This window comes from Lepidochelys olivacea (assembly GCF_965140295.1).
Source record: "Lepidochelys olivacea isolate rLepOli2 genome assembly, chromosome: 3".
Classification (NCBI taxonomy): domain Eukaryota; kingdom Metazoa; phylum Chordata; order Testudines; family Cheloniidae; genus Lepidochelys; species Lepidochelys olivacea.
The window spans coordinates 69256657-69274010 of NC_140413.1; the positions used below are offsets into that span (position 1 = coordinate 69256657).

Consider the following 17354-nt stretch of genomic DNA (forward strand, 5'->3'; position numbering starts at 1 on the left):
TTGAACCTGTAACTTGACCTCATTTTTCTAATTTTGTATGATCTGTACAGAACCAGTTTTCTTTCGGCATTTAGTTCACACAGATTATGATGTTCATTTCCTACTTGTGTGCATCCTATTTTCTGCAGCAATAATAAACCAATTTTGAAAGAATGAATGGACTTCAGGGCAAGTTAAGTGTAGGCCTGATTATTAATCTGTGCACACTTTATCCTGACATGATGCTAATGCACAAATGTAGCAATAACACTTACTTCTAAGCCATCTGCAGAAGTTATTCTCAGAACTTTACATCTGAGCCCCAACATTGCAATATTATGTTTTGATGCTTCCTGGCATTTTGCATTATGATATAGCATTAGTATAGGATGATGTTTGTTTAACATAACATTGCAAACCTTACAAGGCCATTTCAGTATGTGATTTTTGTGGCTCTAACTCCAGTACAATATCTTCTTTTCTTTCCCCTCTCCTGGCAGTTCCTTTAGAAGTGGGGTGGGTGAGGAATATTTCTCCTTCCCCCTCCTCATACTGCTTTTCTACACCTCTGTTTGTTTGTTCCCTGTTTGGGGTGTGTGGGGCAAGGATAATTGTGTTCAGTTATACAATGTGAAGGTTAATTATAGACCAATGCCTAAATTTTTAGAAAATTTTACCCGCCAGGTGGGTGCCCTAAGCTACAGAGTTAATTCTCTTGCCGCCCCAATGAGTGTGCCACTGTGGATAAATATTTAAATACACTCTGGCTGGCTCAATGAGTGACTCTAGCCTGGGGGTTAGACCCAGGGTCCAGCCATCCTGGTCCAATCACTCTATAATACATAGTGGAACAGCTTCAACAGGACAGACTGAGGGAGCCCTTTACACCCCAATCAGACTATCCCATAACTCAGTGGTTAGAGTATGCTCCTGAGAAGTGGGAAACCACAGTTCAAATCCTCTTTTCCCCATTAAGTATGTGTGGAGGGGAACTGAAGGTGGGTTTCCCATATCCCAGTTGAGTGCAGTAGGTGAAAAGTTATAAGGTGGGCTCCTCCTCTTCCAGTTACTTTTGTGTGGAATGAGGCAGGTGCCTAACTCATTCCCACAAGAAATGACTTAGACACCTAAGCCATCTAACTCCAAAAGAAGGGTTCTTTTTCATGGATCACTCACAGATAGGCAGGGTCAACGCCCAACCCTCTCCTTGGCATTTTGCATTGGCGAGCAAAAGTGGCTCCCCACCTAGCCTGCTGACTCTTGTGGGTTACATTCTAAGGTGCCTCTCCCTATTCATTGAATAGGAGCTTTGGCATCTAACTCCGGCTTTGTAGATTGCAGTGTTGTTTCTGTGACTTTTCTTGGCACCTCAAAGTGAGGCATTGCAATGCTCAGAGTCACAGCGCCTAAGACCCTTTGTGGATCTGGGCTTAAGTGACCTGGGAGCACAAGTCCAATTGACTTTCAATTACCTGTGCTCTTGAATCACATTGGCATTTTTGAAAATCTCATGTGATGTCTCTTTTCTAGTTTTTTATTGCTATAACTGCTTCCTCTTTTTCCCCCAATTCTCTGTTTACACTTTATTCAAAGTACCCTCAGTTTGAAAAATATTGGAGTATCTTTGGCATAAATATTCAATTATTCAAAATGCATTAGTAGCTGACTGTAATTATTTACTTGAAGTTGAATAAATGTGACACCTAAGTGCAGCATATTTATATTAAGGTTGCAGGATCCATATAAAACTCCTGTGATGAATTTATACCTCTTCATGTCTAATAAGCTGCAGTGCTCTGATAAATATCCATCCTAGAACTTGAGCAAAAGATGTGCCTAGAAAGCAAAGTAGCCTATGAAACACCTCCTAAAGAGAATTCCTCCTTTCATGAAGCTGTTTTTGAGGAAGAGAACCTTTGTATGTTACAAAACAGATACTTCAGCTGGTTAGAAGGGTAGAGTATCCTTTCATCAAAGCTTATTGTATATCAAATAGGCTCTTTACTTGTGTTTTCTAGTAAATCATTGCTGTTCTGCTATCACTATTGTTTTTGACTGTGCAATAGGCTTTTAATGATGTGCAGCGTATTCAGTACATGTTAAATTCTTAAATAAAAATAAATTCGTGTGTTTAGTGGCTACAGTGGTTTGAGTACTTATTGTTTTGCAGTTTAATAGCTCAGAATAAAAAACAAAGGTGGCAGATGAATGTAATTAAAATAGTCTTGTACTGTTCTCCTACTGGTCAAGTCCATTGGAATACTTGTTTGGCTAGGTGCTACTGTGCATTTGCTGACTGAGTTTTGGAAGGTAACTGATATACGCCTCCATTCTGTAACAAATATTTTGTGTGTGGGGTAGAGAAAAGGACAAACCACATCTGTTTTAAGCAGGCACTTGCAATGTATGCCTAGCAGCGCTTTGTACCACCATGTTAAGTACAGGTTTTTATTATATCTCTTGCTTTTTTTTGAACTAGGGTCATGCTTTATCTTTAGATATGATCCAGATAAATCAAATGTTTGGCCTGTGGACTGGCTCTGGCCTTCTAGGCCCTCTTTCAGGTCATCATTCTTCAGTGATCCATAGCTGCCTGCCCTGCAGATACCTCAACAGGGCTCAACTTCTCTCCATTCTCTCACCTCTCAGGATAGTGCCCTAACTATTGAGCTACGGGATATTCTGATGTGGGGCTCTCTCAATCTCTCCTGATGAAGCTGTTCCACTGAGGATAAATAATTGAGTCATTGGAGCAGGGGGACTGGACTGGATGCCACCTTCCAGATGGGTGCAGAACCATCAGGCTCCAGAGTCATTTTCTCTCTGTTCCAGTGACTCTAAGTATTTATCCACAGTGGATAGACAACCCAGACTTAGGCATCTATATCCAAGAGAGGGTGGGGCTTAGAGGACCCACCCCTCTCGTCAGTATCTCCCAATGACTATCTTGGACAGCTCTCCACCTAGCGTTTTGGCTTTTGTGAATCGTGTTCTAAGGTACCCCTCTCTCCCTATTCATTGTATTGAAATATCCGTGCCAAACTCAGGCTTTGTAGCTTACATTGGTGGTGTTGTGATTTTTCTAGGCACCTAAAAGTTAGGTATTGCAACACTCAGCATCACAATATATAGATCCTTTTGTAGATCTGGGCCTCTGCCCAGAATAGGGGCTCATGAGGACTCTGTTCCCCACACGGCTTCACCATCATGGGATGACAAGTGAGAAATCCTTTCCCATGTTCAAAATACTCCTGGTGTACTGAGAAAAGCCCCAGGAGACGGTACTAGGTCTCCTAAAGCACTCAAATGGCTGCTAGACAGCCTGGAGGAGCAGGCAGGCATTCCCACAAACAGTATATTTGTCCCCTTACCTGTCCTTGGTTGAGTAATCCTCAGAATAAACAGTTTGTTAGCTCACTCCATATAAAGTGCCTAGGGAACTACCATATTCATCTCCCTGTCTGCCCCAAAAAACAAAAATAAACACCCAACCCTGCATGAATCATTATCTTCCCCCTCAAACGATATACTATAGAGTTTCCTCTGAGGACCTCATAAGACCGGTGGATGTTAAACTAAGATTTTATATATAAACAAAGATACTTCATATGTTTTGGGAACCATAGGTTGGTACAGTAATAGCACCACCCGTGAAACAGTCACACTTTCTAAAGGAGACATCCTTCCAAAAGATTCCAGAGGCCATAAGAGCAAGGACACACTACACAGCAATTTCAAATCTTTGCCTGTAGCAATTTAGAAGGCAAGTATTCCTGACTGAGTAAGGAAAGCCTAGTTGGTGGCAAACAAGTGGCTTGTCTAAGGATACAATCCTTACGGTTAGTTGTGGGTTCACCATCTTATCAACCTTTGGCAGTTGTACATAAAATATTATTTCTTGACAATTTTCCTGTGTCTTCATGTGATGTGTGACAGGAGTAATGATTCAACTCAATAGCTACACGAAGGCATTGCTACACCTATTTATAGCAATAAATCATACCAAACATATATCCTGTAGATCCAGGTTTACAAATGAAAGGCTTTTTAAGGAAACATTTAGAGAAATTAATATCTGAGAATGCAGAGAGGCCTCCTTCCTCACTATCAAATCCAGTATAGCAATCCTTGCTAATCACAGAAATGGTATTCACGAAGAGACTGTTTCCCTTAGCGAAAGAAAAAATCTAGAAGCGAGGTTCCCAAAGAAGATTTCAATTCCTTTTCTTCCAAAACCAATGAAATTCTCACCATGACAGTAGACAAGTGAGCATTTATATGTAACAGCTAACAATTCCTGTACAAGACTTCCTTTTGACTTACCCTTTCAAGCCAGAGTCTTTAACAGCTGATAGTCATCACAGCAAAGCTCAGGTTGCAAGCTATGCATTCCATGACCTCATCCTAATCAGGGTCTTGTCCAGAGAAACGGATCTACTCATCACTTGAGACCTGTTGGAAAGTATTTATAGCTGCCAGTTGTTGAACATCAAACACTCTATTGCAGAGACCTGCTCTTCCCAGGGTTCAAAATATGCATGGTTCTAGTCATATCTGTACTACTGTAGTAAAGATTTGAAAAGACCCAATACTGCATTGCATCAGTTGTTTCCCAAGAGTCGCCAGCCATAGCCAATTATCTCCATCCGCTAGGATTGCTGGTACTAGACACTGGTATCATCCCCTTAGGAAGATTTTTACAAAACAGGTCTCCAGACATTCCTTATGAGGACATGGAACACTGCTGCCACTGGGCACAATGCAAAATTGGGTGGCATTCCTACCTCATGTCTGAAGGTAGGGAGTAGGTAAGTACAAACATGCTGAATACCAAAACAATTTTCACACTAGACCTTGCATATGTATTCTGGAAGCAAGCCTTGCAGGCTGGGGAGCATATCACGAAGACAAAACAACCCAGATTTATGGTCCCTCACATAGGAAAAAGGAAAGTATCTAGTTCTCTCAAGATCACACCTTATGTTGTACATATTTCCAAAGTTGGAGTTCACAGGTATGCCCTGGGGGTGGAGAAAAAAACAGGAGCGACCTAGCAGGTTTTCCAGGTGAAGGAGGAGTGATTGTGACTCTTTATTGTATGATTGCTTGCTAGCTGTGTGCCTGCTTGATTGAAGTTTATAGTGTGGTCTGTATTGGGGACTGTATCCTGAGCCTACTGGCCTGCTAGGCAAGGTTGAGAGCGCCCTACTGAGGCACTAGTCTGCCATCCTGTGATCCCTAATCCCTTTAAGATGTTTTGACAAAGAGACAGGGCTAACTCAGAGAACAGGGGTTTAAAAAGCCAGCTCCTAAGCAACTAGAGTAGCTAGCAAGTGAACAGGAGTAGGAAATGGGAATTTTGCAAGGGAGTTTCAAGATGGAGCATGAGAGCCAGATGCACCTAACAACCATACTTTGAACTCAGGCTAATAAATTCTGCGTGCACACACACGCAAAAAAAAAAAAAAACCCAAAGAACAAACAAAACCCTGCAAGTGTAAAAATAATGGCGGCAGAAATCCAGCAGCAGAGTGGGACTGAATGCAGCATGTACAATTACCTGCCTTATGTGCAGATAGCATAGGTGTGCATTTGGTGCAAGCAGCTCATGGCCCTCAGAGACCTCGCACTGAGGATACCCCTCTAGCAGAGAGGATCCCTATTATTAGGAAGAGACAGGTAATAGTAATGGGGGATTCAATTACTGGAAATGTAAACAGTTGTTTGTGATGACTGGGATAACTGCATGGTGAAACAGTTGCAGATCTCTCAAGACCTCTAAATAGATGCATGAGCAGTGCTGGGGAGGAGCCGGTGGTCTTCCTTCTGGCCAGGTCACTATAGTTTGCCCCTTCCAGATAACAATGTTCCTCTGGACAAACAGTCTCAGGCAGTTTTCTGATCCACTGCGACTGTACCACTTCCCCAGCGGGTGGTAGGGAACCTCAGGCCTGCCCAGTACTCCAGGATCCAGCCCAGGGACCCTATGTCTAGTAACCAATTACTTGGTTAATACAAAAACCTTAGCTTTAAGTCCCTTAACTCTGTATTTGCTGCCCTTTGGAAAGTGGAAAAGTTCTGTGACCTGCAATGTGAGGAGGTCAGACTAGATGATCTTGATGGTCCCTTCTGGCCTTAAAGTCTATGAGTCTGTGTACTAAGCTACAACCTACTTGGCCTTGAAATTCAATGTATTAATTGCTTTTATGTATTGCTTGCAACAGGTCTAATTCTGATAAATGGTGGAACCTCTGCTACAGGCTGCCCTCACGGCAGGTGTACAGTCTGTGTTCTACCCTTGCTTGGTCTTCACTTCTCCTTGCACTCAATGCTGCCATGTGAGAGAGTATGAGAAAAGTGAGCCTTAGGGACCTGAAGTCTGCTAGTTCCTCAGACCTAAGCAAGATCTTAGATCTGCTCAGTGCAGATTTAGCCATTACTCTCAGACATGAGGCAGGTGTCAGAGGAAGTGTGCTGGGACTTGGATTGTTATGGGGTGATTTTTTTTGATGGAGAAGGGAAATGAGGAGTCAATGTCTTTTCAGCCTCGCTTCCAGTTATTTTACCTGTTTCTCTGACTGGTGCTGCCTCTAGCTACTTCATCCCTGCTGTTCCACCTGAGTCATAATTTAGCAAGCAGTTGCAGTGCCCATCTTGCTAAAAAGTGACAGTTTGTGGCATTGTACATAAGGGCAGCCACGCTTTCAAGATTTTTATTAATTATGTAGCTAGGTGGAAGCCTTCACTTTCTCCTGGCTGTTAATCCAGAAATGTTAACAAGCACAAAAATTACAAGTGAGCAAGTATCAGTCAAAGCTTCTCCCACACACCCCACCAGTGCATATCAACCCAGATGTAGTGAGACCACTATGAATATGTAGATACACAAACATCCAGTTTTCTTTTAATCTGTATCAGGAGGTCAGTCAAGGATCTAGGCAGATGCTCTACAGTGAAGTAAACAATGTAGCTTAAGGGAAACACAGTTTTCCTTATTTTAGTATCCTTACTGAGTGTTAGAAGAAAATGGCAACCATCTCTACTAGGGCCTGATCTTGTGAGGTGCTCAGCACATTTTTAGATGAAACCTAGTGCTTAGTCTCAGATTACTGAGCATCTTTGACTCCCATTAAAACCAATGAATAGGAGGATATTTAGCCTGTTGCAATATTGAGCATCTGGTAAATCATCAGGAAGTTGGGCTGAATTACATTGTAAAATGTTCTTCTAAACAGTGGGAATGAGGATTAGGACACTCTGATGGGGTGCCACTCACCACATTGGCAACTCTTTAGGATATCTGAGTTCTAGAGTTTAGCTACTTCCCCGATGGTGACTGCAGTCAACTGTCCAGCCACTTTCCTGGTGGCCCCAGCACCTTCTACACCCTCACCTCAGGGCCTCAGCCTGCCAGTCCCAGCAGGCAGCAAGGAGCTTGAGCTCCCTCTCCCTCCATCCCTCCTGACCAGCACTGCTCTGTCTAGGGTGCTACCTTCTATCCACCTGCAAGGCAGCCAGTCTGCCCTCCTTGAGCTCCAGGGTGTAACTGACCCTGCTCTGCCCTGTGTTTCTTTTTATATGGGCCTGATCGGCCCTGATTAGCCATTCCTTGCAGCCTCTCTCTAATTGGCTGCTTCCTGTGAAGCTTCCTTAGGGCTCTATTAGCCCTTTCCCTGCCAGTGTGGGGCAGACGCCCTATCAGACACCTAGACAATCTTGGATGGAAGCTTAATACATCTTCTCACTTATAGTTTCAGTCCAGGCTTCTTATTACAGTCCTGGCTCTGAAGTCCTATGCCCTTTCAAACCACTAGTGTCAATAGGAATTAAGGGCATTCAGGATTAGGTCCTTGAGCAGAAGAGATACTATGCATATTAATAAATTCATGGAGATACAGTGTTAGAATTTTGGGGAGAAAACACACAATGCCATACATATGCAAAGATTTTATTATGAGTTTGAGTTTTCCTAGAAATAAATTAAAAAACAAACAACTATTAGCCTTTATGAAAACGAGTGATCTTATGCAAAAATGTACATTGGAAGGTTGAAAACCAAAAAACAACTTTTTTTCTTTTTTTGATTATGAGTCTTAAAATCAAGCGCTGTTCTCATGGAAGAAATATATTTTTATACAATACAAACCAAAAAGGCACTAGAGCTGAAAATATAACCATATAAATAAAGTAGCAATATAAATTCAGATTTGTGATTTGGACAATTTAATTGGAAAGATCCATGATGGGAGAGATTTTCAAAGGCACAAAAGGCAGTTAGGTGTCCTATGAAAATCAGTGTTAGTTGGGTACCTAACTCATTTGTATCCTTGAAAGCCTCCCTCATTACTATGTGGTCAGAGGTCAAAGAATTGTATATTACTATTTGGTGAGCCATTAAAACATTTAAGTAATGGTTCAACAAACAAACCAGTTACTGCTTATGTGTTTAATTACGCTAAAGAATTAAAATATTTGCTGTGTTAAGGTTTTGCAATCCTGCTTACAAAGTGTCAACCTAAGTATTCTAGTTGTAACAATGGAAACAATTGTTCCTGATAACACTGAAGGGCCGAGTACCTTACTGTGCAAGTAATACCGTTGAAATCTATGGGACTCTTTGTGGAGTAAGATACTACAGTATTCTGGTCCTTAGCTTTTCAATTGCTCTCTCAAACGTAACATTTTTCCCTTTGTTCAGTTCAAACTATGTCCTTGTAAGAAAGTAATTTCTTTATTATCCGGGAAAGCTCTTAAGAGTTAATAAGATAGCAAAATAATATATGTATGTATACAATCTGATGTAGAATTTAAACAAAAATCACTGCTGACATACCAGATATGTATCTGTTAGTGACTTTAACATTATACAATTTCTTTTCCTTATACTTGGATGCTGTGGCTCCATATATCAATGGAGTAGTGCTCCATTTATATTTTTTCAGTTCACAATTTCCTGAAACAGCAAAACTTGTGAACATTTTACAATAGTTATTTAATTTACATATAAAAAATAAACAAGTAACATTGTTCAAACATTTTCTGTGTCTATAACTAATATAGTGCATAGAAGGTCAAAACCAACCAGGCCAAAACAGAGTTCATTGAGGAAAAGATCCAGTGGTCATATAGTGATAGTACAACTACAATACAATCCTGATAGTGGCTACAAGTCCAAAAGACAGGAATGTATGAAACAACATTTTCCCTGCACACACACACAAACCTTTTCTTTTACAATTGTGGTTGCTTTAAACTTCAAGTCCTATTACCCATCCACATTTGCTTATCTACCTACATTTTTAAAGATAACATATAACCAATTAACTGTAAGAAACCTTGAATTATCATTTTTGTAAGGGCCCCAGGTGTGATTGGGGGAAGGGAAGAAAGGTTGGGTCAAATATTGTTATTTACCTAAGCTATTTAGCAGGCGTGACGTTTTCTGCCTGAAAATGCTGGTCATAGACGCACATAAATGTAGGCTTGAGAGATCATCTTGTCCAGCCCGCCCTTCCGCCTCTCTCCCTGGCAGGAACAAGTATATCTAGACCGACCCTGACAGATATTTGGCAACTTGTTCTTACAACTTCTAAAGACAGGTACTCCACCACCTCCTTGGAAGTACTGGAGTACTTAACAATTCTTACAGTTAGAAAATTTTTCCCTAATATCTAACCTAAATCTCCCTTGCTGTAGATTAAACCCTTCACTACTTGTGCTATTTTCAGTGGACATGGAGAGCAGTTGATCATTGTCCTCTTTCATAGAATCATAGAATATCAGGGTTGGAAGGGACGTCAGGAGGTCATCTAGTCCAACCCCCTGCTCAAAGCAGGACCAATCCCCAAATAAGTCATCCCAGCCAGGGCTTTGACAAGCCGGGCCTTAAAAACCTCACAGGAAGGAGATTCCATCACCTCCCTCGGTAACCCATTTCAGTGCTTCACCACTCTTTATAACACTCCTTAACATATTTGAAGACTGTTGTAAGTTTCCTCTTCAATCTTATTTTCTCAAGACTAAATATGCCCAGTTCTTTTAACATTTCCTCACAAGTCAGGTTTTCTAAACCTTTTCTCATTTTTGTTGCTCTCCTCTGGGCTTTCTCCAATTTGTCCACATCTTTCATAAAGGGTGGTGTCCAGAATTGGACAGAAGACTCCAGCTGAAGCCTCACCAATGCCAAGTAGACTGGGACAATTAACTCTCATGTTTCACATATTCTCCAAAATGATGATATCCTTTTTTGCAACTGAATCACATTGTTGGCTTATATTCAGTTTGTGATTCACTATAACTCCCAGATCCTTTTCAACAGTACTATTGCCTAGCCAGCCTTCCCCCATTTTGTATTTGTACATTTCTTTTTTTCAAAGTTAGGTGTAGTATTGTGCACTTGTCTTTATTTTATTTTATCTTGTTGATTTCAGATCAATCTTCCAAGGTCTGTTTGAATTCTAATCCTGTCGTCCAAATGGCTTGCAACCCCTCCCAGCTTAGTGTCTAGTCCATTATCGATGTAATTAATGAAAATATTGAATAGTACCAGACCCAGGACAGACCCCCTCAGGGACCTCACTAGATATGTCCTCCTAGTTTGACAATGAACAATTGACAACTACTCTTGAGTATAGTCTTTCAACCAGTTCTGCACTCATTGCATAGTAGTTTCATCTATATCCCTATTTTGCTTATGGGAATATCACGTGGGACTGTTTCAAAAGCCTTATTAAAATCAGGATACATTGCATCCACTGCTTCCCTTTTTCCATTAGGCCAATAACCCAGTGAAAGATGGAAATTAGGTTGATTTGGCATGATTTGTTCGTGACAAATCCACATGATCGGTGTTGCAGAAACTCTGTCATGTGAATACCATACTGAAATAAATTAGGGGGTGATCTAACTAGATGCTGAGTGCCCTCAAGTCCCCTTATTGAGTGCTTCTCCAATCCTATCCTGTGAGGCGGTGAGCTCTTTCAGCATGCATCACAGGAGGAATTTGAATACTATGGCAATAGGTAGTATGAAAACCTAGCTAGCTAGAGGTGCTCAGAATCTCACTGGGTTTGGCCCTTCATGATGGAAACTCCTTTCCAGGTAAGTTTCAGAGCATTAGTCTTAGTAACTTAGACAGTGGCCCAGATATAAAACCCTTATGATGGCTTTGTTGTTTTTCCTTTTGAGACTTATCCTTTTCTGGTTGCACAAATAACAGACTATTCCCACTGAAACCATTGCTAAGGCGAATTTACCCAGTGCCTGAGTTTGGCCCAGGTGTAACATTTTGCTTGGTGTTTAGAGTGCATGCTGCTTACCAGGAATGGCAAGGTATTGCAATGAGAATCTCTGAGGGAAACTGTTCTTTCATCATTCTCTTTGTCGGTCTGTTTCTCTGTAAAAGGATGGTCTGTCACAATTTCTCTTTAATAGGCAGAAGGGCTTGTTCCCTCCTCTGGTGAATTCAATGGCAAAACTCTCAGGGTATGTCTATACTGCGATAAAAAACCTGTGGCACCAAGTCTCAGGGCCTGGGTCAGCTGACTTCGTCTCCGGCTGCGGGATTGTAAAGTTGCAGCATCACTGTTTGGGCTCAGGCTGGAACCCTGGGCTCTGAAACCCTCCCCTTGTGGGGTCTCAGTGCCCAGGCTCCAGCCCAAGCCTGAACGTCTACACAGCAATTTCGTAGCCCCGCAGCCTGAGCCCTGTGAGCCTGAGTCAGCTGACCCAGGCCAGAGGAGGCAACGCCTGGGGTCTCTTATTGCCCTGTAGATCTACCCAGGTCCACTGAAAGCCTCCTGTACTTTTTTTTTTCCCGAGTATTCTGTTCGTGTTGAAAAAAAATCTCATTTCAGTTAGGAAGATTTGGGTGAATTGCTTAGTACAGGGGTAGGCAAACTATGGCCCGGGGGCCGCATCCGGCCCTCCAGACGTTTTAATCCAGCCCTCAAGCTCCTGCCGGGGAGCAGGGTCAGGGCCTTGCCCCACTCTGTGCAGCTCCCAGAAGCAGCAGCATGCCCCCCTCCAGCTCCTACACGTATGAGCAGCCAGGGGGCTTGGCACACTGCCCCCTCAGCTCCCTTTGGGGAGGAACCGCGGCCAATAAGACCTGCGGGGCAGCGTCTGCGGACAGGGTGCCGCCTGTGGACAGGGCAGTGCACTGAGCCGCCTGACCGTGATGCTGCATAGGAGCTGGAGGGGGGACATGCCACTGCTTCTGGGAGCTGCTTGAGGTAAGCGCTGCCCGGAGCCTGCACCCCTGACCCCCTCCCGTGCCCCAACCCCCTGCCCCAGTCCTGATCCCCCTCCCACCAGCTGAACCCCTCAGTCCCAGCCCGGATCACCCTCTTGCACTCTCAACCCCTCATCTCCAGCCCCACCCCAGAGCCCACACTCCCAGCCGGAGCCCTCACCTCCCACCTCCCTACATCCCAACCCCCTGCCTCAGTCTGGAGCTCCCTCCCGCACCCTGAACTCTTCATTTCTGGCCCCACCCCAGAGACCGCACCCCCAGCTGGAGCCCTCACCCCCTCCTGCACTCCAACCACCAATTTCGTGAGCATTCATGACCCGCCATACAATTTCCATACCCAGATGTGGCCTTTGGGGTGGGCAAAAAGTTTGCCCACCCCTGGCTTAGTAAATATATACTGATTGGTGTACTTAGAGTGGGTTAATTCAAAGCAGCTTGAAAGCATTTCCTTTCAGGAAGAACAAGAGGGGGCACGGGTGCTGTACAAGACATTAGTACTTGGCTCTTTCAGTTACTCCAATACAGTGCTAACCACAGCATGCATTAACCAGGGGAAGAAAGCTTTAAACAGTGCTTGTAATACCTCTCCTGAAAACGTAAGTACATGCGTAACCTTCCTTGAACTCAATGGAACTGTGTAAGTCAGGAAACTTATGCACATGCTTAAGTATTTGCAGGATCAGGCCATTAGTCTAGGAAAGGTTTCTGAGGCATAAAATGAGTGATGTACCCTATATGAGCAGTTGATGACTATTCTTGCCATCTATTAAAACAAATTAGACTGGCCCGTGAGGCACAAGAAGGAACATAGTACAGCTTAAAATTAGTATAAAAAATTTTGCAATGGATCCTAGTTTTTAGTTCAAAGCTGAAGTGTGTATAGAGATGTTTTACAACAGATGGATTTTATATAATCAATGTATCAAAATTCTGACCAGTCAAGTAGCATTAAAATTAAATGTTTCCTCCATTTTCTGTTTATTAGCATGATAGATGTTAATTTTAAACAGGAACACGGTGCAACATGTTGAAACTGACGAGAGAAATAACTGATATTTAGGAAAAAATGGACCAGTATATCAAATTAAATAAAATGTATGAGCCTGGGAATATTATTCTGGAATACTTGTCAATGGCATGGGTGTCGATGCGCATGCTGACGTATCTCTGGCTTTTCCTCCTGCTTGAACTCCTTTCTGAACCAAGTGTCAGCTGCATCATCATTCTGTCTTGTTTATCTCCATTCTCAGACACATAGTGTCCCAGTTCATTCACATCCCCATCGCTGTAGCTGCCGTCCATCATCAAGGGCCGGGGCTGAGGTAGTCCGCAAGTACAAGGAAGCTGTGAATAAGGTCAAGTGTAGTTATATGAGATAGGAATTTGGACCCTGATGATCCTCCTCTCCTTACACAGGCAGAGGAAGCAAATCCTGGTGGAAACCAGGCTCCTGGGGGACAGAGGAAGAGAGAGCAGTAGCAATGGAGTTGGGCAACAGCTCCCTCTGTAGCATGCCCTTCCTGGGGACCTTTTCTTCCCTTGGTGCAGATGCTGCAATGAGTGTGAACGAGGGAATCATGCTATCAGGGGTGAGGGAAAGCTAAAGCAGTACTGCTGGGGGCCAGCTCTCTGCAGGGCTGTCCCTGGATCCAACTGGATGGAGCCCATTTTACCTTTGTAGCCCCTGATCACTGGGCTTCAAGTTGTATAATTTGTAGTATTTACCATCTTTCATATTCTTATATGACAACAAAGGCTGGGATTTTATTTGTCAGGTTATTATAAAAATTCTGAAGGACTGTCCATGCCGGAAGAGCCTAGTAAGTTCTAGGACCCTACATAGGAAGATGGCCTCTTCTGCTGAATCAGCCAAATATCAGGTGTTACAACTAGGGCTGTCCACGAACCGCAATTTCTGTTTCTCAGGAAATTCTGCTATTTTGAAATTTGCTTTCATTCTGAATTTCCCACAAAATAAACTTTTTGTGTCATTTTACCTATTCCTTCTTAAAATGTTATACTTTATAATAATATAAGTTTCTACATGACAAGTTGTTGCAAAACAAAAAATTGAGACACTTTGTTCTGATAAGATTGAAGGCTTATAGAAATACTTTGGTTAGTTTTTTTCTAAGCAAAATTTTGTTGAGATCAACATGTTGCCACAGAATTTTTGATTTTGATGAATCGGCATTTTCCAACAGAAAAATGTTTCAGTGGAATATTTTCAACCAGCTCTAGTTACAACCCTGTGTAAGGATGCAGAGATTCCTATCATGAGAAAGCAAAGCTGATAGGTCCTGTTAGCTCCACTCCAGGATATAAAGAGGGCTGGAGTCTCTCCTTGAAGCAGAGGGAACTAAGGGGAAGGAGAGAAGGAACTTGCAGGGAAAAAACCTTAGGAAAAGCCAAGCTCAAGAGGAAAGCGTAGGTGGAGGATTTTGTTGTTGTTTAACATAACAGCAAAGGCAAAGGGATCATTTTGAATCACCGCAGTCTCGACTGTTTCTGGAGAAGGGTGGGAACTCCACTTCTTTACAACTACAAATATTCCTGAGAGGATGCCCATTTTTAATTGCACACTGTAAACAGAGCCCTAACCTGTGCTTAGATGTGTTTGAACCTTCCTTGTTGTCTGAACACCCACTCCATTCACAATACTATTTCTATCTGGTGTTATTTGCAAGTTAGTCTCTTAACTACAAAGAGAGAGAATTAAAAAGAAAAGATACCAAAAAGTCACATTACAATATGAATAGGGATTTTGTCCAGTTGACTTTACATGCTGAAGAAACTTAAGTGAGATAGGGTTCCAGATGACATTAGCTAACTTTTAAACTATCTAACGAGGAACACTGCACTGATACTTTTTCCACACACTCTATTCTTCCAAGGAAGTTTAGATTTTTCACATTGTGGATACAGACTTTTGAAGCACGATCAGCCCATTCAAACACCTATTTCAATTACGTACAACATCACTGGACATAATAAACTCACTTTGTCTCGCAGTTTCCTCTCCTTCCGCTCTTGTACTGTTGTCAGGTAGTTCACTGCTGCGTATTCCAACACTGAGAGAAAGACGAACACAAAACTGACCCAGAGGTAAATGTCCACAGCTTTGATGTAGGAAACTCGAGGCATGGAGGCGTTTACACCAGTAATGATTGTAGACATGGTCAGTACCGTAGTTATTCCTGGGAACACACCATCATCCATTCAGACATAAACAGTGAAGACAATTCAAACTGTGTTCTTTACAGCAAACATGAGGACTTATTTCTGAAGTTCTAATTTTTCCTTAAAATGTATCTTTCAGTTTCAGGGGTGGCTTAGTGGGATCCAGAAATCCCTCATTTCTAACCCTGATTCTCATACTAAGGGCTTGTTTTCAGTACAAAGTTAACCTTGTGTTCTTACTTGAATGCTGTCCCTAACCCAAACGTCCATCCACACAAAAACCTCTCATTCAGATGTTGGTGCGCTTTACATGCGAGGCAGCTAGCATGTCAGGGAATAAAGGCTAACACTTGACTGCTGTCAACACTCAAGCTTCTAACATGAGCACACTGCAGTGCGGATGCAGGCTAAGCAACTTGGGCACTGTTAATTTTCCAGTGCCTTTCCACAATTCTCCCTACCCTGGGTTTTTGTGCCATCTGCCTACTCCCTGCTTCTGCACTGGAAGTCACCTATCAGCTCTTATACATTTGAACCTCACATTGCACATAGCTTGCATACCTGCAGCATTTCTATTGTGCTTCTACCACATGTGAACAGAAGACCTGGTGCCTGGGAGATCATATTCCCACCATCCTGCCAGCTGACCAGAGACTGACACCGGGGTTTTGGTGGATCTCTGGTGTGAGGACAGCAAAAGCCATGATTCTAGGGGCAGGACACAAAATCTACAGTTCTGTGATGTCATCTCCAAGAAGCTAGCTGAGGAAGGGATCTACCAAAAAGGACTTCAGTGTCAAGAGAAAATTAAATCCCTCAAGAATGGGGGTAGCAGAAGACGAAATGTCGTAGTACCCAACTTCCCAAGAATGTGCCAGAGGTGAGCTCCCTCGGAGGCAGAGAGGTTAAGGGCCAGAGTCTGAGAGCTTAATTCAGGTTGAGCAATACATTATTCTGTGAGAAATCCCACTGATTCTAGCAGGATGTCTCATGGATGAAGGTACTACTCAACATGCCAGGGCATGAGAATCTGGCTGTAATTAAGTTGCTTCCTGCTATTGTTTCCCATTTGTAAAATAGGGATAATCTTATATACCTCCCTCACATGCAGGGCTGTTAGCAGGATTAATTACTTAATGTTAGTAAACCGCTTTGAAAATGAAAAGCTCCACATAAGCACTATGTTTTTATTTTCTATTGCTGTAAGTCTCAACTAGGTTTCTAAGCATTTGATATCACTGCCTTAGTATAAATGTCAACCATTTTGTAATAAAAACATGAATACATATGTTCCATTCATATGTGTTCTATGTCTATACATATTCTCTCCATTAAGCACATTAATTTGCGATAAATAAGGCCCTGATCCTGGTTCAAGTTGAAATCAGTGGGAGTGGGATTGGACTCAAAGTCCATGTGTCTAAGATCCCAATCTTACAGAGTAAGCCTAGGGGTCTGCTTGCAAGTAGCTCATCGCAGAACTGAGAGCTAAATCCCATAGATGTCTTTGAAAATATCACCTAATATTTTAATTCCAACAATAATTAATTTTATTGCAAAGAAAAATGTAAGATTGAACAGAGTTGCTGATGCTGGTTTTCACCTCTTGTTCTGCTACAATTTGTAAAGTGTTTTGAGACCTATGGATGGAAAATGTTCTGTACTTGCTATGTATTATAATTTGGACTGTTGATTAATCGTAGGAAACTAAAAAAAATTAATCACAATTAAAAAAATTAATTGCAATTAATCGCACTGTTACATAATATCAGAGGGGTAGCCGTGTTAGTCTGTGGACACAAAAACAATGAGGATTCCGGTGGCATCTTAAAGACTAACAGATTTATTTGGGCATAAGCATCTGAAGAAGTGGGGTTTTTTACTCACAAAAGCTTATGCCCAAATAAATCTGTTAGTCTTTAAGGTTCCACCGGACATCTCG

At 42.3% G+C, this 17354-nt stretch overlaps 2 protein-coding genes across 4 annotated transcripts in view; one reads left to right on the forward strand and one right to left on the reverse strand.

Moving 5' to 3' along the window:
- PM20D2 (peptidase M20 domain containing 2) overlaps positions 1-17354 on the forward strand; it is a 66661-nt gene that overhangs the window by 36626 nt on the left and 12681 nt on the right. The gene's annotated exons all lie outside the window — the stretch shown is intronic.
- Positions 13289-17354, reverse strand: part of LOC311518978 (gamma-aminobutyric acid receptor subunit rho-1) — a gene marked incomplete at its 3' end in the record, with an annotated part of 40643 nt that continues 36577 nt past the window's right edge. Inside the window, exons 7-8 of the mRNA XM_084625061.1 lie at positions 15233-15429; positions 13289-13576 (exon numbers count right to left, since the gene is read on the reverse strand). Of these exons, the coding sequence (XP_084481187.1) occupies positions 13289-13576; positions 15233-15429 (485 nt within the window). The remainder of the gene's footprint in view (positions 13577-15232; positions 15430-17354) is intronic.